The 23,761-nt window shown below is 32.1% G+C and overlaps 1 protein-coding gene across 1 annotated transcript; it reads right to left on the bottom strand.

The window, feature by feature from the left end:
* Window positions 1–15,708: 15,708 nt before the first annotated feature.
* On the bottom strand, window positions 15,709–23,156 carry LOC145105327 (uncharacterized). The gene is made up of 12 exons (XM_079042449.1): window positions 22,812–23,156; window positions 20,595–20,670; window positions 19,885–20,142; window positions 19,342–19,777; window positions 19,162–19,261; window positions 18,479–19,037; window positions 18,182–18,361; window positions 17,145–17,678; window positions 16,751–17,007; window positions 16,541–16,678; window positions 16,296–16,384; window positions 15,709–16,225 (listed from the first exon to the last, which is right to left on the bottom strand). Exons 1-12 carry the CDS (start codon window positions 23,154–23,156, stop codon window positions 15,709–15,711), a joined length of 3,489 nt encoding a protein of 1,162 aa, XP_078898575.1.
* Window positions 23,157–23,761: the final 605 nt, after the last annotated feature.

The following is a 23,761-nucleotide window of genomic DNA, read 5'->3' as shown; positions in this document are numbered from 1 at the left end:
CGCATATGTTATCATGAATTTTCATCTCTACAATTGGTATCAGAGCGGGTGTTCTTGATTTGATCAAGAATTGATCCATGATGACATTCTTGATTTGGTGATTCTTCATTTGATCTTTGATCTTCGTGTTTTATAGTGTTTTTGGATTCTAGAAATCGAATTCATCCTTGATTCAATTCATAATTTGATTTTCTTCACTAGAATTCAAGTGATTTTTTTACTTTCTCTCTCTAGAAAACTCATTCAAAATCACTTTCTCTCTCTAGAAAAACTCAAGATATTATCGATTGATCAAAGATGGTGTACTTGCATTATGATTTTTGGGTTGTGATCATTGAAGATGTCAAATACAAAGTCAACGAAAAACAATTCTATGGATTATTGTTAAAAGGTGGCTTGATTTCATGGGGTACTATGGTTTCTTATGGAGGTTTGAAGGATGATTATGGAAGATTGATGTTTTAATCACTTTCGAGGATTGATTGTTTGCTTCAAATTACTATGAACATGTTATCTTGGAGCGCAAATGAAAAGGAAGGAGAAAAAAGAGATTTTTTTAATAAGAAATACATTTCTCTTATTGAAAACCCAAGTGATCTTCAAGCTCTTAAGTATGTTGAAATTCAAGACTATGGAGTTCAATGTGATGTTCTTGATGTTCTTGAAGTTCATGATAAGAAGATTCAAGTTGATTCTCATGAAGATGAAAAAGTGTTTTGCTCGATTGGAGTTCAAACCGATGATATTTTGTGTTCTTGTGATTCGTTTGAAGGAATGATTCCTTATCGAAAGCCATTAATCCAAGAAATTCACAAATATCAAACTCCAAAAGATATGATCCAAACTTGTCAAGTTGAAGTTGTGGAAAATGGGTTTGTTCATGAACTCAAATCTTCAAGATGCAAGAAGATGAAAAAGAAAAAGAAGAAGAGGATTAAACGTAAAAACAAGCGGGTTTATTCACAAAAATCATCATATGTTATTGTGAAGACGAAATCCATGAAGCAAATTTGGGTTCCAAAGCAACAATCTCCAAGTTTTGCATTGAATTTGAAGTCAAAACCCAAAAATGTTGATGGTTCTTATGAAGATGTTCTTAGATGGTTGAAGAACACGAACGAGTTGTACAACACGCATCATGGGTGGTATAATGTTCAAATTGGAGATTTTCTCATTGCAACAAAAGAACCAAGATCTTCAAATTTTGGTTCGTTCGTTGAGAATGGAACTTGGATCGTCAAAAAGGTATCACAAATTCTCAAATGGATTCCAAAACGTCCATGATTTCGATTCGTGTTTTGCGTTTTTCATTTTTGATCGCTTTGTCTCATTGAATCAAATTCGTTTCTACCCCATTGTTGATCCAATTATTTTTTTTAGATCAAATCCCAAAAATCTAAATCAAATTCTCAAATTTCTTTTACTGTACATTAAGCCCAAATCTCATATTCGAATACTGTTCATTAAGCCCAATTTGGATCAAACAAATTCTGATACTCGTCATTCTTAATTGAGATCCGATGAATAATAGTCAACGTTAAAGTCAAAATTTGATTTTGTTTAGTTTGCATCTGTTTCGTTCGCATCCTTGTATCGTTCATTGAAGTTCGATTTTGAGTCGTAAAGTTGTATTGTCATTGGTAGTCGAAATTGTTTTTGATTTTAATTGGCGAAGGCTTAACAAATTGAATGTACTGGGTTGGAATTGACATTTATTTCGAATGATTTTATTAGACATTCAAACAGATTTTAGAATCGAATGAAACAAATTGTTTTAAAATCGATTTCGATTTTGGAAAATAACTTTGGAGTAGAATTTGGTGATACTTGGATATCTACATTGATCGTTGATTTGGAATTGATCTTTGTTTCTTACCTGGTATGGAGTTCGTATGATATTCCCTGGATTCATGGTCGACACTCTTTTCCTGGCATCGATAGTCGCCAGTTGGATTAATTAAATGAGATTGAGGAATTGAAATCCCATTATTTCCTTGTTTAATTCTTATACCAAGAATTACCTCAGCCTCCCCCAGCTCTTTCATTTCAAAACTAGATGATAAGAATTTCTTGGTTTTATCAACTTCTTCTAAATCAGTACCAAAAATCAACATATTAGCCATATATAGACAAATCATAACTCCTTTACCATAGGTATCAAAATTTTTATATACACACTTGTAAGCTTGGTTTAATGCAAAACCATTAGACAAGACAACATCATCAAACTTTTGATGCCATTGTTTTGGTATTTGTTTCAAACCAAATAATGATTTCTTCAACTTGCACACTTTGTGTTCATTTCAAGGCATCACAAACCCTTCAGGTTGTTTCAAATATATTTCCTCATCCAAGTCACCATTCAAGAATGTATTTTCACATCCATTTGGTGAATCACAAGATTATGTATAGCTGCAAGAGCTAATAATAATCTATTAGTAGAAATTTTGGCAACATGAGCATAAGTATCAAAGAAATCAATGATTTTTTTGTCTAAAGCCTTGGATAACCAATCTGGATTTATACTTATCAATTGTGTCATCCGCCTTCATTTTTCTTTGGAGGATCCATTTACATCCTAATACCTTACAACCAGGAGGTAAATCAGACAATAACCAAGTATTGTTATGCATGATAGAATCAATCTCATCCTGAATTGCCTCTTTCCAGAAATGAACATCCCTAGAATTCATAGCTTCACTGAAAGTCTTTGGATCCTCCTCAATATTAAAACAATATTGATGTCGAGACACAGTCTCATCCACATTCCTTCAACTAAATATAGTTGAAAATCAGATCCAAGAGATTCAACTTTTCTAGCTCTGGTACTCTTTCTAAGTTCAGGCACAGAACCTGTACCACTAGAAACATCTTCAACTTGAGTTGTGTTCTTGCTGAAAGATTTTTGAATCGTGTCCCTTGGTCTAGGTATAGATTTAAATCTTTCTTCATCAAAAGTTAATCTCTTGACTCTATAATAGTGTTCACAGACACAGAGTCATTAGATTCTAAAACATAGAATCTATATGCTTCGGAATGCTCAACATATCCAATAAAGATACAATCTATACCTCTTTCACCAAATGTTTTCCTTTTGGGTTTAGTGAGCCTGAAAACTGCTCGACAACCCTAAACTTTGAGATAACTCAAATTTCGTACCTTTTTACACCGAAGTTCATAAGGAGTATTCTTATTATTTTGTGTGGAGTTCTATTCAAAATATAACATGTAATTAACATATCCTCACCCCAGAAACCTTCACTTAAACCTAAATAGGACAACATGGAATTAACCATTTCTTTTAAAGCCCTATTTTTCCTTTCATCTACACCATCTTGTTGTGGTGTATAAGGAGCCATGGTTTGATGCATTATTCTAGTTGATTCAAAATAAACCGGATCATAATACTCACCACCTCTATCAGTACTTAAAACTTTTATTAATTCATTTTTATAAAGTTCAACCTCTTGTTTATAAATCTTAAATTTATCAAGAGCTTCATCTTTGGAATGTAGCAAATAGACATAACAATATCTAGATTCATCATCAATAAAAGTAATAACATACTATTTGTTTCCAAGGGAAGGTATTGCATGGAAATCACATAAATCACTATGTATAAGTTCCAACACCTTGCTTTACCATACAACATCTTTGAAAGGTTGTCTTGTGATTTTTGTTAATGTGGATGTTTTACATTTTTCATTGTTTATATCAAAAGCAGGAATTAAGCTCATTTTGACATGTCTTTTAATCATTTGTAATGAATGTGTCCTAGTCTAGCATGTCATAAATCAAATTTATTAAAGTTATTGGTAGTACTAGAAGAAGCCATGCAAACAAAATTATCATAACTAGGATAATTAATATTAAGCCTAATCATTCCATTACATACATATTTGAAACCCACAAAAGAACCATGTCTTGACAAGATATACTTGTCACTTTCTAATACTTGTTTGTAACCACAATTATTTAAAACAATTTGTAACACAAGATTCTTTTGAATCTCCGGTACATATAAAACATTGTTCAGACACAAACACTTTCCAGAAGTAAAGTAAAGTAAATAAGATCCTAAACCGTTGATTGGTTCAACTGCAACATTTCCCAATTTCACCACAAATCCATCTTCAATTGGTTGACATTCCTTGAACCACCGAAGATCTTTACATATATGGCTTGTTGCTCCCGAATCAACCTACCATGCAACATCATCATCATGCACATAAAATGCTTCAGAAATCACAAAAATATAATTATGAACATATTTATAATTCTCCATGACATAAATCTGACCTTGTTGCTTTTCTGGATCCTGGGATCCACTTGGTCTCACACCATCCTTGTTCACTTTATAAAGACGACAATCTTTCTTGAAGTGACCCGGTTTGTTACATTTCCAACAAACCAATTTAGCCTTCTTGTTGGAAGACTTGTCATACTTTCCTTTAAACTTCCTTTTTCCATTAGACTTCTTGGGATTCTTTAAAATTTCTCCTTCCACCATCTTCACAGAAGAGGAACCAACTTGTTTCTTGACTTTAGGATTGTTGTTAAGTTCTTGAGTCCTCAAGGACTCTTCAATCCGTAAATTGCTTCCAAGTTGAGTCAGAGTTAATTCCTCTTTGTTATGTTTCAGATTATGTTTAAAATCTTTCTAGGAAGGGGGCAGTTTGCCAATGTTCACAACCACATAAATGGCTTCATCCATTTTCAGATTGTGTTGAGCAAATTGTCCCAAGATCCTTAACAATTCATGGAGTTGTTCTATAATAGGCCTGGATTCAGTCATCTTGTAACCCATAAAGTTAATGACTATAAACTTTTTGCTTGAAGCATCTTTAGTCATGTACTTGGATTCAAGAGAATCCCATAGTTCTTTTGCAGTTTCTACATTTTGATAGATATCAAATAGGGAATACATACATACCATTGAGAATATGAGCACAACAGAAATAGTCATCATTGTCCCACTTAAATCTTCTCCTTGTTGCCTCCAAAGTTTCATCTTCAGCGAATTCTGGCATGGTGTACTTAAGATATACACCACTTTCAGAGTAGTAAATAGAAAGTGCATCTTCTTCGTCCATCTACGAAAATCTAGCCCATCAAAACTTGTTCAATTTGTCAAACTTTCTTGTCATGTCCTTCACAAAATCACCACTTCCCATGATCAACAGCTACTTTGATTTTTGTTAGAAATTTAGGGTGATAAAGGCACTTGTATATTCTGAGAATTATGATTTCACTTTCAAATCAAAGTCTTTGGGTGGTACTCCCTAATATTTGATTGGATAAGACTCAGAAGAGATTCAGAACAGAGAATGAGAACTATCAATTTCATGAGTACCAAAAAATTGACCAAATTTCGGTTAAATACCTTCTTTATTAGTAAACTGTCACAAAACAGTTTCATGTCTAAAAACTGATAACACTGACATAAAACAGTTTTTCCAATAGTCAAAAACAGTCATAAAACAGATTTTCTATAAGGATTAATGCAAAGCCAAAACTGGGTCAAATATTCAAAATTCGGATTTCTAATGCATTTTTAATATACCTCGATCCCAGCCAGGAGCTCTGCCCCTTGGACCCCACTCCCAGGGGCACTTCCCCCAGACCCCCGTTCCTCCAAGGGTTTTGCCCCTAAATGATGGTCTACTTTGAACCTTGAATAAAGTTAAACAAGTGTGTACTCCGCACCTTCCTTACTTGTTTAATATTCATCAAGATTGATTTTGGTCAACAAGTCAACACATTACACTTGAATACAATTAGTGAAACAAATCACCAACAATTCAATCAAGCATCTTTGAATTAGCCAAAGTCCATAAGAAATGAAAGAAAATATCAGTGTCATCTTCGTCTCTATTATAGTTGACGGGTTTTGAGCATAACAACAATTCCTAAGTGTACATGCAACCCTAATGCTTTGGATCTAGGTTTTCTCTAGTTGAACATGCAAACATTAAACACAAAACAAGAAACCCTAGGTTCTATGTATTATAATAAAAAATTGCATACTAGGATTAAAATACATACCTTGATTGTTATGTTGTAATAACAATCTAAAAACCCTGCTTGAAAGACCTTTGGTACCAAGCGTCACAACTGTCACGCCTCTAATGGCTCACAAACAAACTCAAGCAACCAAGGAATACTGTAGAGAGTGAAGAGTAGATCAAAATTTCGGCCAAGGCACTTGGAATGAAGGGTTAGGCCGAAATTTAACCCTAAGGAGGGTTTATATAGGTGTTAGGAAGGTATTGGATAAGGCAGGTAGGTGTATCCAAGATAACCTAATCCCTTAACTTCCTCCCTAAGGCATCCAAGGCACCCTTATAGCCCAAGGAAACCCTAGGAGCATCTAGAATGTGTTCCCCCTTGTTTAAGGAGGTTCTATAATTGCCCAATGCTCAACTATTGAACATTGTCACCTTTAGTCCCTATAGTTTTAATTAATTCCTTTAACCCCAAAATTAATTCGAAATTAATTTATGATTAAAGATTAATTAAACAATATGATTTCTAATTAATATATTATTTCCATAATACATTAATAAATCATTTATTTTGATTTCTAATTAATTTATTAACCAAGTAATAAATTAAAATCATTTTTCTCTCTCTAAAAGCTATCTTATTCAATTGAAAGGTTTGAAGGCAATCCAAAAGGACTTTGCTACAATCAATTCAAGTTTATACCAATTATAGTTATGGGCTTAGACACCTAACCCAACAATCTCCCACTTGAATAAGTATAATAACTATAACTGCTAGTATAACTACCAAATTGACTAGCAAATTGTAGCTACCAAAAGCCGTTGTCGAACTCTTACCTAGTCAGTGACGTGTCTTAAGATAAGTGATCAAATATTCCTCCATTCTACAAGATATCGTATAGACATGAGACATGGATTATAATCAATCTCATTGTCTAAGTTATGTTTCCTGATTTCTGATTTATGACGACTGAAATCAGACTACTAATTGAACACATCAATTCGGTCCAGGCTTGGCCAAGCGCTTTAGATGTCATCATCAAATCATCAAGGGGCCCACATATATCGCTTTTCCCGTTAGGGCAAAAGGAACGGATAAACTTCGACTTATATGCTTGTAATATTCACTCATCAAATCACGCACAACAATATGTTTTATAACATCAAGTTACTGATGCGTTAACGTATTATCAATGCACAACTAACTTGCAAGTAACAACTCATATATCTCCGTTTCAAGAATATAAGATATTATCGTCTCAAAATTACTTGTGATAAAATCCATGAAGTAATTCTCTGAGCGTGGGTTAATCTAATACTTAAAATCCCCATTTCCAAATACTCATGAACATTGCAGCAAAACCATTGCTATGTCTAATCTCCATAGACAATCTACAATTCAATTCATTGACAGTCTTAATTTGCTACTTACTTCCAAAAGTACGAGCGACTGTGGATGTTTGAATAATCCAATTATTCCGAAAGTAAAACATGTAAAGTGAAACACAATAATAACCTAATTAACAATGGTCTCAAACTATTGAATATAAATAAAACAATTATTATTTAATCATCATATTAATTAGACTTTATTAATTGTATAATGTTTCGATTAATCAACTAAATACTTGAATTAAACATCAGTCATGCCATGTTCTAAATATGCATACTATGTTTCTCGGTGGTCATTCCTTTATGAACAGAACAATTGGACACTATTCCAATGATGGTCATTTCACAATTCCAAATCCATATTACAAGTTTAAGAATTCCAATTTCTTGTCACCACTAAATGTTTTAGAGTCTAACCTAACATGCAATATCCTTTTGTGAAAACATGGCGTCAAAGTTACCGAGACATAGCCAACGATGTCACAATATGCTCCATTGAAACTTTGTTACTCAAAACAGTTTCATGGTTACGAAGTCTCAAATTCAAGATATAATTCTTGAACACCTTCCTTGCATTAAGGTTTCTAACTCACGTGTAGATTTAAATACTCAACTCCCATTATGGAAACATTTCCATATTCCTATATGACCATCGATTCTGAACAAGAATCACCTCTACTCAGAATTGTGTTAATATGGTCCATCCAAATATTATTATACCTCCAACTGTCCACAAGCGGCCAATCTTTGGTAAACCTCAAATTGTTCTTGACAGCTGTTTTAACAACTTTAGTCACATCCTGTTCTATTCCCTTTTCCCTCTCAATGCCCTAGGCATTTGGAAAAACATAATAAGTAAATATTGTAGCACATGTAATCAATACTATATCTGAAGCATATGAGATTCAATACATAATGTCTTACATAAAGACATGACACTTGATCAGTCACTTGCTATAATATTTCCATATATTGAATTTTTTATGTTGAATCATTTCAACACGATATTCATATATGTTCAAGACTTAGTTTTATTAAATCCTTCAATCTAAACTTTTAGATTCTAAATGAAGTATAAGTGCTCTCTCCCCTATAACTTTCTATAGCGAAACAATTTTCAACCTTTGCTACTTGCAAATTTGTAACCTTTGTTTCTTACAAATAGTATTGCTAGCCTGCAACACTCAGCATAACAATTATGCTCCCAATATCATAACAATTATGCGCCTATCTGCATAACAATTATGCTCCCACTAGCTTTGACATGTACCCATAAATCAACTGGACTTCTAGAAATCAATACTATTGACTTTCTTTCTAAAGTTCAGATTTATGATACATGGTGCTTTGATAAGTCTTCATCTAGACTTCTCAAGCTCATACACCTTCATTAGATAGCATATGTGCCTGTTTAAACCCTTTCGGAACTACAAGTCCTGAATGTTTAAACAGCTCCTTGCCATTTCTCACAATTCAAACTATAAAAAGGGATGCCATAATCATATACAAATTTGAGAACACAATTATCACAACTACTAACTAAAATGACATTAATCAGATTAAAATCTACAAGAGAAAGTGTTTCCTCATAATTATTTTCATGAATTATAGCGAAACCATTTGCCACCTTGATTTTATGGTGTATGTGTTCCCATCCTTGTGAATCTCTCATTTCCAACCTACAATCATAAGACAAGGTTTATGAAAAATTCAAATTTACCTTTCATGGATTGAACTTTACTTGTTCTTAATTCCTTGCCTTTTGGTAGCACAAGGGCCTACCAATGCTTCCAAGTTGTCAAGCAGCTCACTCATATTGATCAATGTATTATCACTTACCAACATGCTCTGCCTTTTGCAGTCAAATGAGAACCATAGAACTCATAAGCATTGCCAACTCAACAGGAAGGTTCACAGAAACAAGAATATGTCAACTTAACACGATAGGTTATCAACCTCAGTTCGTGTGCTAGTGATAACTAAAAGGTTTATTCTCGATTGTATCTTGAAACTCTTCAAGACCAATAAGACTCCCACTGACTTCTTGACATATAAGTTTCTTTCTTCAAGGAACATTCCTTGACAAACTAAACATATATTTAAAAGTTAGTGTGGATTCTTGTCAAGAAAACACTTCATTGAATTGGTCTTAGTTTATCTTTGTTTTAACCAAAACATCACAACTACCAATTTCAAATGTGCTAGAGTAAGAAAACATTTCTACTCCATATTTCATGAGTTGTGATAATCCTACTTAGTTTGAAATAAGCTTCAAGATACGATTTGAAGTTACTAGAGTGTGACTCTAAAACTTGATTTGAAGCGACGTATGACTCATCTCTCGATTAAACCATTTCAATAATATTTGATTCCTCTTCTTAGTCATACAAATGCACTAAGATGTCCCTAGATGATCAATTGTGACATGGTTCCACAATCATTAAGATGATCATAAAACACGATACTAAAGTACTCTCCTTTCCTTTTGGATTGGAGAAACTTTTATCTTTCTTCCTAGTAGATTCTTCATATTCATTCCACTACTCTTTGGAACTTTTTAAAGTGTTGGAATTATGATTAATCTTATAAACACAACCATATTTACTGAACCATCAGTAAATCATGACGAATACACTTATCGTTCTTTGTGGTGGATTGGTTTAGTGCATATCAGAATGTACGAGATCCATTTGTCCTTCACTTGACTCACATAGACATGCGATCAACGAATTAGTCTTAATTTTCCAAAGATCAAAATTTTCATACATCACACAATTCGAATTGTATGACTCCAAGTTTCTATCCAACTGAAACTTGGGTGATGAGAATTCTTTCTCACTTGGTTAATTATAACATTACCACAAATGATATATTTAAGAATCAAATCCATATGTAACATTGCTAATAATAGAAATATAACCACCAAATTTCATAGATGCCATTGCAAGGAAATATAAAGTAAATTAGAAAAAAATTCACTTTATTGATAATGTGCGGAAAATTTTGTCCTTAAAATGCAAAGAGTGAAAACTATGTTTCTGGATATTTCCTAAGCAATGTATTAATATATCATAACTCTTAATCAGCAGCTCGAAAATCCGATCATCGAACTATGCGACCGAAATCCATCTCTCATGATCATATTTGACTTGCTCTTCTTAAGCTTCCTTCTTTCTCTTAGATCATGCAAAAACATCAAAATGTGACTATCACATCATGTATTAAGAATCTATGAATAGAAACTTAATGAAATAATGGAGTTATATAGTGAATGTACCTGAAGTAGAGTCACACAACTTTGACTTTACTATCTCTAAGATCTTTCAGGTAGTCTGGGCAGCTTCGTATCCAATGCCGCTTCAATTGACAATAGAAACATATGGAATCTTTAGGAATGTCACATTGGACTATCTCATAATTAGCCTTTCTCTTTACCATATGGTCAAACTGTTGGGTTTTATGTACTCTAACATCCCTAGGGTGCACATACAAACCTAATGCTTTGGATCTAAGTTTTCTCTAGTTATACATGCAACAAAAAATTATCCAAAGCATGAAACCTATAACTAGCATACAACTTGATACTTGAAACATAAAAAACTAGTTAGAAGAATACCATTTAGTTGAAGCATGTAGATTTTAGCCTTTCAAAAGCTTAGCACCTCAAGCGTGATGCCTCAAATGGTTCATCAAACACCAAGAGCAAGAGGAGGACATATGAGAGAGAGGCTATTAACCACCAAAAATGGTTAGCATCTTCTTGGAATGCACAAGTGCCCATTTTAGGGTTTTAGGGGTTACACTTATAGTGTAGAATTCCAAGAGTTTCAACTTGTAAACCCTAATCCACTTCCTTGGGCCTTTAATCCAATAATCCATATGATAAGCTCTTTGGACTAAATCTTCATGGACTCCACAAAGATTTAGTCCACATAATCAACATGGATCATTAGCTCAAACTATAAGTATCACTGATTTACTTAATCAGTCCCGTTAATTTAATTAGTCTCTTTTGATCACTAAATTAATTCCAAATTAATTCTTGATCAATACTAATTAAATAATATGATTTCTCAACTAATATATTATACTTATAATATATTAATAAATCACAAATAACCTCTTTCTCAAATATCCATCCTATCAAATTGCTTTGGTGAATGCAACCCAAAATGGATCATGCTACTCTCGAGTCAAGTACATACCAATTATAGTTATGGGCTTAGACACCTAATCCAACACAAACAGTTCGACCTTGGCCGATCTCTTTCCACTGAGAAGAGAAACCCTTTCTGGACTACCAATGTTTCCATTGTAAATGTCCATGGAAATTTGGGAGACAGATCTTTCAACCATATTTGCTTGACTTGTGCTCTTAAGCAATTCTGCTTCAACACTAATCAACATATATGTTAGTTCAATTAGGGTCACGTCGTTATCAGTCATGTAGTAGTCCTTAATGAATTGACTATATGACTCAGGAAGCGAGTGTAGAACCAAGTCAATGTCCAGCTCCCTTAGGAAAATGACACCCAACATTCCCAATCTGTCAATGTGCGACTTCATTTTCTGAACATGCGCACACACATAATTTCCATCTTGGTGTTTGCATGCCAATAGAGCTTGAGTGACTTCGAACTTCTCAAGTTGAAGAAGGTGTGGCTCAGGGAGAATTACTGGAGGAGGTGGAGAAAGAGTTGGAGAAGCATGATTTCTAGTTCCACCATTGCTTGAAGAATGGAACATTCTTTCACCTTGATCAACATGTGGAAGATCATCTTCAGAAGGAAAACCATTTCCAGAAGGACGAGGAAGACCATTGTTGTCTGAACTCGACATCTATAATGGGGAGAAAAGAATTCAAGTTAGTTGATTTTAATCCTTAATTATTAACCCAAAACTTTAAATTAAGGCTAGGATCCATATTTTCGATTCGAATTCTGAAGAGGGATGTCGTAATCAAATTCGAGTCTATTTTAGGTAGGTAAGGCATTTACCAATTTCAATCTGATGAAATTCCTATATCTTTTGAGATTCATTGAACTATTCAATGACATGTTTAATCTCGATTATGCTCTCACTTTGTGACTGGGATGACGAGGATCACAAACGAGATGTGAATAACCATGCAAATTAGCTTGGTACTCTCGATGTCATTTATCATCTGAAATTAACGTACCGGTTAACCACACATGCTCCATTAATTCAATGATAAATTACAAGACACCCATTGCCAACAATATTAGTCACATATTAGCGTGTCGTTTAACCACACACGCTCCACTAACGACCAATAACGTCCAATGTTCAATTTAATGGGTTAACATCAAATTCACATTTTTCCTAAAGTAACTAAGAGTGGGATTTTTAGAAAAATGATTTAGTTACTTTATAATTCATTATACTTATTAATGAAAATTATGTTGTCCTATCAAACCCATTCAGCTAACGACCCTCCACTAGTCAAGGAAGTGGTGGGTGAGAGTGGACACCCATTCTATCGCCATTTTATAGGCAATTTCCTTACCCCCTTTATAGGCCAACTTTGTGAATAAGGCCTACTAACGGTAAGACCGACTTTTCTTATACATATATAATATTAAACATTTAATTTTATAATATATATAGGATGCATTTTAAAACATTTTAAAATAGCAAGGGTTTAATCCTGTAGTAATTAAACTTTTAATTTAATTAAATTTAAACCTTTTATGGACTTATTAATAATCCTTTAATTAATCGATTAATTAAATTAATAATACAATCCATAAGAATGTAATTTTAGTAACCAATTATAAATATATTAATTATCCTTTAATTAAACAATTAATTAAATTATTAATCATATCCATAAGGATAATTATAATCAAATAAAATCAACATTATCCAATTCATAATTATCTCCTAACATTTAGGTCTTATTTAATTATCTAATATTACCAAAAATCGGATTATGACAGATTTAATAAAAGATAATTACCAAATATTAACCAAATAAATCAAGTTAGGAAAGTAAATCTGAGATCAAGATCTGAAGCACAAACTCGCCGAGTTGGAGGACCAACTCGCCGAGTTGCAGTTCAATATGTCGAGTCCGAAGAAACAACTCGACGAGTTCGAAAAACAGAATGATGATTCTGTTTTCTCCTCCTTTAAATGACTTCATAATTGCATCTATTCAACAGAAAACTAATCGTAGGATCTGATACCACTGATGGGTTTTGAGCATAACAACAATTCCTAAGTGTGCATGCAACCCAAATGCTTTGGATCTAGGTTTTCTCTAGTTGAACATGCAAACATTCAACACAAAACAAGAAACCCTAGGTTCTATGTATTATAATCGAAAATTACATAATATGGATTAAAATACATACCTTGATTGTTATGTTGTAATAACAATCTAAAAACCTTGCTTGAAAGACCTTTAGTAGCAAGCGCCACAAGTGTCGCGCGTCTAATGGCTCACAAACAAACTCAAGCAACCAAGGAATACTATTGAGAGTGAGGAGTAGATCAAAATTTCGGCCAATGCACTTGGAATGAAGGGTTAGGCCGAAATTTAACCCTAAGGAGGGTTTATATATGTGTTAGGAATGTATTGGATAAGGCAGGTGTATCCAAGATAACTCTAATCCCTTAACTTCCTCCCTAAGGCATCTAATGCACCTTAGAGCCCAAGGAAACCCGAGGAGCATCTAGAATTAGTTCCCCCCCTCTTTAGGGAGGTTCTAGAATTGCCCAATGCTCAACTATTGAACATTGTCATCTTTAGTCCCTACAGTTTTAATTAATTCCTTTGACCCCAAAATTAATTCCAAATTAATTTATGATTAAATATTAATTAAACAATATGATTTTTAATAAATCTATTATTTCCATAATACATTAATAAATCATTTATTTTGATTTCTAATTAATTTATCAACCAAATAATAAATTAATAAATCATTCTTCTCTCTCTAAAAGCTATCCTTTAATTGTCAGGTTTGAATGCAACCAAAAAAGACTTTCTTACTATCAATTCAAGTTTACACCAATTATAGTTATGGGCTTAGACACCTAATCCAACAGTCACAAGCAATTATGGTGTAATTCAAGAAGAATTAAACGAAGAAAATGGAGAAAGAAGAGATCTGGATCCAGAGTTGGCTCACCTCGTTCGAGTTTAGCAAATATGTCCAAACAATGGGTGTGACCTTGATATTACGAAGAAATCCATACCTTAATTCTTTGTATTTTAGTAAAAAGCTCAACATTAAATACCTTAAAATCTAATGATAGAAAACCTCCACCATTTTATGCTCCTCATTTTTTCTAAATAACGTAACCCGTTCATAAACCTAGTTTTTCAACATTTTGGAGAAGGTATCGACAAAAATTAAAACACATGATATTTTGTTGTAGTTTTCGGAGAAGGATGGATGCATAATCTTTGGGGTTGAGTTGGTTAAAAGAGAGAATGCATATTAAAAAGGAGATGAGAATAAGTCCTTTGTGAAAAGTACACACTGAAGATATTGGGATATCGTCTACTTTATTGTCCTATAATGAAGACTACTAAAATAATGGGAGGGAAATTGATAGTCAGTTGAAATTTAAAACTCTAAACATAATTGTCGTTAGATCGGTCAAGAATGAGTTTAATGGTATGGATCCAATGTCAAAGAGAAATATGGATCGTGATCCATGTGAACTTCCGTTCACTTTATTATCAAGTACTAGGTCTAAACCCGTGGAACTCCTCGGTTTAAAAATTGAAAAATAATTATACTTTTGATAGTGAATAAAAAAAGATATCAAATTTTAGAAATAATGAAGAATAATGATATTGTAATTAACATGAATAAATCAAATTCAATAAAGTATTATAAATTAATTAATTAATATGATGGATGAAATGTGATACACGAAAACTAAATAAAAGATGGTAGAGAAACAATATTTATAAATTCCCAAAAACTTCCTTATAAACGACATTGGAAGTTTTATTTGTGACACGACCATCCTTGTCTAGAATTAAAAATTTTAATTTGTCCCTGCTTTGAACTCTATATAAAGCTACATACAGTTGGCCATGTGAAAAGACGGAATGTTTGAGAAACAAACCAACCTTGGATTATGACTGCCCCTGACTCTTATTAATGGTCATTGCAAAACATACATCCAATGGAAACTATCTTCTTCGGAATTTGAAGGGAATTTTCTTTTCTGATGGGGTTAAAGACATTCTTGGAATAAAAGTGTGGTTTCCAATATTAGTTCTAGATATGATACGTGCCTCAATAACACGTTTGCCCAATGATATCACCTAGAGTCTTGTACCATTACACAATCCATTTTTCTGGTCAATATTTCTCAGCAACATAACGGGAACACCAATTTTTAAAACTAACTTATGGTTTGGTAAATCCGATACTTTCATACCATTTAAAACATCAGGTGAATATAAATTTGCATCAAACTCATCATGGAAAAATTCAGATTGGCATATACTATCTGAACGTAAGTATTCAACTTCATCTCCTGGAAACTTCGATAGCAAACGGTCATTTATTTCCTGAACCACTTCATTTTTCGGAGCAAGTATTACTCTTTCTTGAAAATAGCTTCTATTGTTGTACTTTTCCAAAATTGAAGGATATACGAAGTCGATTAATGAACCTATAGGATCATATGGATCATTAATGAGAATATCATCTGGAATATCAATAACCGTTTCTCCATCGTTGATACCACCAAGTTTGCCTTCTCCTATATCCAACAGACATTTTGCAAAATCTCTGATTTTTTCTATATCAGATTGATCGCTTCCAACGGTTAGTCTCCTTTTTTTTTTGTTAATTTATAGATCTTTATGTGTTGCCATAAATATGAAGAACTTAAAGAAGCATTAACAATGTTTTGTCTACTTCCACCTGGAATAATAGGTAGAATTTGTCTGAAATCTCCTCCAAAAAGAATAACTTTCCCTCCAAACGGAATATCTGAGTTGGTAAAATTTTCAGACCTGAATATATCTTTCAAACTTTGATCTAAAGCTTCAAATGGAGCTTATGGACCATATGAGCTTCATCCCAAATTATCAAGGAGGTTTTTCTCAATAAGCTAGCAAGGTCACTACTTCGACTTATTCTACAAACAGAATCCTCTGTTAGTTCAAATGAAATTATAAATCGAGAGTGTGCTGTTCTACCTTCGGGCAATAATAATGAAGCATTCCCACTTGAAGCAACATTTAAAACAATATGACCATCTTTTCTAATAGCTGCAGATATTGTCTTCCATAAAAAAGTTTTACCAGTTCCACAATATCCTTAAACAAAGAAGACACCTCCTTTATTTTGTTTAACTGCATTCATGATATCTTGGAAAATGTGACGCTGCTCATTTGTCAACGCAAGAAACATACGATCAAACTCATTCTTCATAATTGGAATGTCATAATCTAGCTCCTCTGTGATAAGTCGACTGTTTGAAGAAGAAACATAATCAACATCCGGGATAGGCATGTTTTTGAAATTTTTTAGACTCAAGTTGTTCCGAAGTAAAACTTGTTCTATCTCGAACAAAGTTAAATTCTTAATTTGATCTTCATTGAGTGATAAGTCTGGAGGACAAAGAGCAAATTAATTTGAAATATTATTAATAATATTTTTATTAAAATTAAAATATTAATTAATGTATGTTTAAAAATAAATAATTGACTATTTAATAAATAATAATAATAATAATAAACTTGAATACCTGGAGACTTGAATCTCTGTCGTTGGTGATAAAGAATTCCATCTGCCAAATATTCCCATGTGTTTTCCCAAACAACCTCCGGTTTAGACATACTGTTACACATCAACAATGTAGCAAATAAAAATCGTAGGTAAGAACCAGATCCAGAATGACTCGCTTCTTTTATTGCATCAATGTATTCTTTGTCATCATCCAAGAGACCAAGAGAATAACAAGCATCTCTAAAAGAAGAATATTCTTCACCATTTACTGCGCGAATTTCTTCAAATGATTTCGGACCTTCGACCTTATTTAACAAAATCCTTAAGAAATAACCTTCACCTAGCTTAGGTGAAACCGAATGAATTCTACCAATGCACTTTCCTACTTTACGTGGCTTCCAAATCCTATCACCACTTTGCCAAACAAACTTTGTAGGAAATTCAACATACATAAGTTTTCGTGCATCAACATTAACTGCATTACACTCCATCCAAGCTGTGAACATTGAAGAAGCAACATAAGGTTTGTCGAGAACATCATCAATATCATCGTCTTCACCATATATAATTTGTTATTAACCAGGAAGATGAAAAGGAAATCTAACCACATAAGGATACCTGTAATGAACATCATATTTAAAAATTCGTCATGATGCTTCACATGCAGATAAATATGTACAGTCGTAGTACTCATTTATTTCATCGACCGCATCATTAGTATCACTCTCATTGTTGCTTCATACAATGTGAACTATAGCTCTATCAGGTCCCTTCTTTATGTATTTGAATAAATACTTTATAGAAGAACCCTAATTGCACCATTCAACATTAATATGTGCTTGGTATCTTTTCAATAGATATTTGTTGTAAGGGACAACATTTATATTATCTAACTTCACACTTGATTTTTCAACAAAATGACCATCGTTTCTTCTCCTATACAATGGAAAACCATTCTGATCAACAGACGTATGATTACAAAATTTCTTTGCAAAGTTTTTCGAGCACTTTTGTCGACCAAACAAGGACATTTCATATTTTCAGCGCCACACGGACCATGAATCATGAACTCATTCACAAGAGAATACAATTCTGGATCTTCATCTATGTTTGGTATCTCAGCGGAAATTATCGGATCGATAAATTCAATAGTGGGTAGCTTGTAGTCAGAATGCATAAATAGACATATATGACTATGGGGCAAACCTCTTTTTTGAAATTCAATTGTATAAACAACTGCATAATATTTTGCACAAAACTCAAATATGATTATACCGTAATGAAAAAATATAATAAATATATAATAAATAGCATAAAATTTTATCAATTATGAAGAAACATTATTTCAAATACCTCCTTGAACTATGCCAAAAATGTGATTCTCCCTTAAGTCTTTAATAAATGCATCAAGCTTGATCTTGAACAACCTACATAGTATATCAGGTCTGTCTTCTGGTTGAAGTGAAGTATCTTTAAGAAACCTTTTAACCTCTGGCCATTTGGGATTACACGTAAACGTTATGAAGAAATCAGGATATCCAAACCATTTATATAACGACATGGCATCCAAATAGTTCTGGAGCATATAGCACGCACCACCAGTAAAAGAGGAAGGTAATATCACACGTTGGCCAACGTTGGAGATATATGTAGTTCCTTGAGCTTTTTGGTTACATAAATTATCATATGACTCGCATCTAAGAACATGTTGTTGCCTACGTATGTAATACAATCTCTCACTTCCAATCATGGTATAAGCATCTCTCAACGCTGTAACCATCATCTCCATATGGAAATAGTAGCGGATATTGGAGAGGAAGGTAAGAAGGATGCAATTCACTGATACGTTGTAGAAATCCCGACTTAGTTTCAAAAACGATATCTCTAATTTCAACTGAATCATAAATGTCACCTATAATTAAAGCAGCAACCTCAGAAGCAGTTGGTAGGTTATATGTCCTTCCATCTCGATCTCTTCTGCCGATGATTTTTAACTTCATATCAACTTGATGATATTTTTTAAAAGTATCTCTTACCATCCTATAAGAGCTAACCAATACATTATTTGAATCTAACATCAACTTCAAATCTTCAATAATATCATTATCGATTGATGTAGATTGATGTTTTTCCCCACTATAAAAATTGAAAATATACATAATATTAGTACAAAAAAAGATCGAAATTAACTATGAATAAGAAGGTTGAAAATATACCCAAAACATCTCTGTCTGTTTGAATTTTCGTTGTCCGTATCATAAATGTATAACTGCGAGAATTTTTGTTGCGATCCATCTAGTGGTAAAAGGCTTCCAATACTATGATAATTTTGACCACCAAGTATGAAAATATATGGAGCATTTCCTCTATTGATTGAAGAATCAATTTTACCACCCATTGACGTAAAAGAAAACATTGAATTGTAACATCGAATGTTTTTCATAAAGTTTTTGCTTTTAGAATCCGTTCCTCGAAACATTCTTTCATAAGTTGGTGGTGCGTTCTTTAAATATGGAAGTTGAACCTTGCCATAACCACAACATAGTGAATAATCTGTGTTTCCTCTTTCTTTTCCTATAATGGATTCATTTTTCCATAATTTTGCATGACATGTTTGACATACCACAATTTGATCACCATGATCCAAATATTCTGTAATAAAATAAAGATGTATAAGTAAAATATTGAATTTCATAAACAATTATAATACAGTATTTGAGTTGTAAAAGAAAAAGAACATGGGTATATATATGTATTACCTTTGGAAATACCAATTATTTGGTTTTCAGTAATGACTTCGTGCATATTTTCTACATCTGCTGTCAAATCAATAAATGGAATAGGAGATAAATTTTCCAACTTCCTTTTTAATTTATGACATTCTGGATTTAACTTGATTGACGATGAAGAAGTAGTTATTGTAGATGCATTTCTCGAGGTCATACCATTACAAAGTCCAGAGTAATGTCTATTATTTTGTAACGTTGAAGTTGTGTAGTTATTAAAACTACTATTGGCTGGAAAAAAATAGTAAAATTATTACCATTTGAAATGTTAGAAAGTGGTTGAAAGATAATTTTGAAAAGAAAAATTATTACCATTTGAAATCTTAGATAACAGAGTTCTAACATTTATATATGAAGAAGATGATTGTAGGGGTGTATTTTGGTTTCCACGGGATTTATAGGAACGGACATTTTCTTTTTCACGAACAACGTTTTTTGATTGATAGTAAAAAACAAAGTGTTAAAAAATTGAAGACATGTATTATAAAATTAAATTATCATGTATATTTTATATTAGTACATTGAAATAATAAAAAATGATGATAATGTATGTATATTTTTATATAGATATATGAATGGTGAAAATTAAAAAATAAAATAAAAAATTACAAATATTTGTGTGTGTTAAGACATTTGTTCCACATCGATTTTGAACACTTGATTTTGTATTCTTTTTCTTCAACCTGTTGTTATCCAAATATAATTTTCTTTGTCTTCTTTTCTCTTTTGCTTGCAAATAGTACATAAAATCATTTGTTCCTGTATAACGAATAAAAAGTATATGATATAAAATGTATATGAGTTTAAATAATTGTGTTTGATATAAAACTGAATATAATAAATGATTGAAATTTGGTTAAAATTATATTTTTCATATTAATATATAGTAAATAATAATTATAGTGAAGAAAGAAATGTACATTTGTAACCATTGTTAACAAATGTTGCAGATGATGAATCTTTCGTGGTCGATGAAGTAGGCAATTTTGTTGGTTTTTCTTATTATGTTAATAACGATTATTTGTTAGAATAATACATGTTATTGTTTGATTATGAAATTGCTTCAGGTATATAGTATATTTATTTAAATATGGATTTAACAATATCTTTTTAAAATATATAGAATTTATAAAACATTGTAATCATATAATATGAAAATAATTTATGTGATATTTTTGTGTTATTAAAAGATATATTTAGAGCTTAAAAAATGTGTAAGAAAAATATAAAAAAAATGTTAAAGAACATACATACAGTTGTAAGGTGTATCAAGTGCATTTGTAGCTGTTGAAGTTTGTCGGCTTGATGTAGTAGACAAATTAATGTTATTTCTATTATCTAAATAAAAACTATTTAAGTTTCTAGTCTTTTTAGAATTAAATGACTTCATGATATATCTGGAATCTGAAGAAATAACAATAATTAATTTATAAGATAATATGATAAACAGTAAAGAGTATGATTAAATTAAAGCAAAACAAAATATAAACTAATATTATGAAAATATTTGACATATAATTGCAATTTGTTTTATCATATTCTTTAAGTGGGTCTATTTTTGAAATATGATTGCATTTATATATTTTATATTTTTTTATGTACCCTAATATAAAAAGTATATTTAATGTATATTTATATAACATTTATAAAATAAAATGTGAACAAATACTATTTGTATTAAAAAACATATGAGTAAACAAAATGTTCATAAATTTTTGTTAATGATTCACAAGTTAATATAGAAGTTATTTGTCATTTATTATTAAACAGGGACCATTTACGCATATTTACTTAAACATGGATCATAAATTGGAATTTTCTTTACTTAAAAGATAAAATAAACGTTTAGATTAGTCTGAAACACAAAGAGGCATTACAGTCGGACTAGTATGTATAGATAGAAACGAAGAACGAAAACAAATAGTTGGGTTAAAGCTTATTCGTTTGTTGTGTCGATCTTTGAAACTTACAAGGTCAAAGATGTGTTAAGGTAACAAAAATGGGGACCGGAGGCGAAGGTGTATTACAAATCGTCTTCAATATTAACGGGAAATTTCAATTTTTCAGAAATAAAGATTTGCTTACCTGTAATCGTCAACTGGAGAGGACAAGATGAATCAAGAACGAAAAAACGCAACTACTATCGGCAAAGCAAAGACGATCCAGAGGAAATGAATTAAAATTAGGTTCGGATTTTATAATCTTTTAATCTAGGTTTGAACTTTTGATTTTTAAATTGTGTGGATGGAACGATAATTTGTTTTGAAATTTTGAAACTATTAAAACAAATTGTTGTTAATCATCCACGAATATCGGTGAAAATAATAAAACTCTTTTATTAATCTTTTGTAAAACAACATTAATTGTCCGGAATATGAAATTACAAAAATTCAAGAACAGCTTACAATGGATCCATAGTCAAATTCCACAATTAATTGATTTAAGAGTATCTTAATAGTGGGATGGGCATTTTAGGTATTTTAGACATCTTAAAAGATCGAAATATTTGGTTATTTATTTCTAGATTCTGAAAGTTATATATAATTAATATTATGTAATCCATATCATTTATATATTATGTTTAATTCCAACGGTTCATGAGATCAGTAACACAAAACAATATATGAGATCTTTATTGGTGATCTAATATCCATAGTTACGAAGATACTATGCTTCAAAAATGATAAACCTGGAAAGTTACATGAGGATTAACATAAAATATATGAACACATTATATATTTCATTAAACAAAATATAAGTTTCAAAGTGGTTACAAACTATGATGTTCTATTACACCCAATATACAAAAGATAATTACTAAATGTCTTAACTATGAAATATGTAACTTCATCAAAAAAAGAGATAACAGTTACCTACATTAAGTTTTTCCATGAAATAACATTCTCTTTAGCCATGCTTATTGCATCTTCCATCTTTCCTTTGGGAATGGTCATGTTTAGCATATGCTTGATGTATACTATTCCATCATCAACTGTTGACATTAGATGTTCTGTTACAAAGAGATGAATAAGCTTATCAACTCTTTTGGCTGGTGAGTTCATCATGAAGTGGGGAAAATTGGTTGCCACATATACCGGCTTGTGTTCCACATACAAATGTTCAATCTCACGGAATTGATGTGCCCTAACCATTGCTTTGAAATTTCCTAAAGCATCATCATCCAAAATTGGAGTCATTGACAAACCAGAACGTTGTTCAGTTGGCATATGATACCAGTATCCCATAGTTGTATAACCCAAACTTTTAGAAAAACTACCAAGCAAATCTGTGACAACCCGAAATTTCTATTCTGTACAACCATTCACTTCAATTGAAGTCAGAACTGTTTCTGCTAACTGTTAAACTTTTTGGAGTCAGTTTGAGTGTTTTAAAGCTTAGTACTTCAAGAGATAACAGGAGAGAGGATACCCTAGGGTTTATTGTGCAACAATAATGTCTCAAAACTCCAAGAGTTTGGACTTTACGGCCCAAACATGGTGTTTACGGCCAAGGGGTATAAATATGACACTTAGTCATATTTATCACTTTTTCACACATTCAAGAACTAGAACTCAAGATCCTCTCAAGTATCATCCGATTTTCCTTCTTGATCTTCAAATTTGTAAGTGTTTCTTGCCCTAATTAGTTGATATCTTACTTGATCTAGTGATCTTACATGATTTCATCCGTGAAATCATTCCATTTGTGTAGATCTTCAAGTGTTCTTAGTTTTACCAAGAACACCAAGAACACACACTAGTATTCTTGAACTTTTAACACCCTTTCAAGCTCCTTTATTGTAAGTATTCTTACCCTAGTGTGTTATAAGGCTTGTTACACTTCTTAATCA

The sequence above is a fragment of the Lactuca virosa genome, chromosome 4 (genome assembly GCF_052849685.1).
Source record: "Lactuca virosa cultivar CGN04683 chromosome 4, Lactuca_virosa_CGN04683_v6, whole genome shotgun sequence".
NCBI classification, from domain to species: Eukaryota; Viridiplantae; Streptophyta; class Magnoliopsida; order Asterales; family Asteraceae; genus Lactuca; species Lactuca virosa.
The sequence above is the reverse complement of the archived record's forward strand: the minus strand, read 5'-3'. Positions and strand labels throughout refer to the sequence as shown.

What these genes read in the sequence shown, in the direction of transcription:
- LOC145105327 (XM_079042449.1), bottom strand. Translation starts at nt 23,156, where the DNA reads ATGGGATACTGGTATCATATGCCAACTGAACAACGTTCTGGTTTGTCA. An exon ending in TTATATTTGGATAACAACAG is followed by an intron (nt 20,143 to 20,594) that starts GTTGAAGAAAAA and finishes ATTTTTTTCCAG; the next exon opens with CCAATAGTAGTTTTAATAAC. An exon ending in AATAATTGGTATTTCCAAAG is followed by an intron (nt 19,778 to 19,884) that starts GTAATACATATA and finishes ATTTTATTACAG; the next exon opens with AATATTTGGATCATGGTGAT.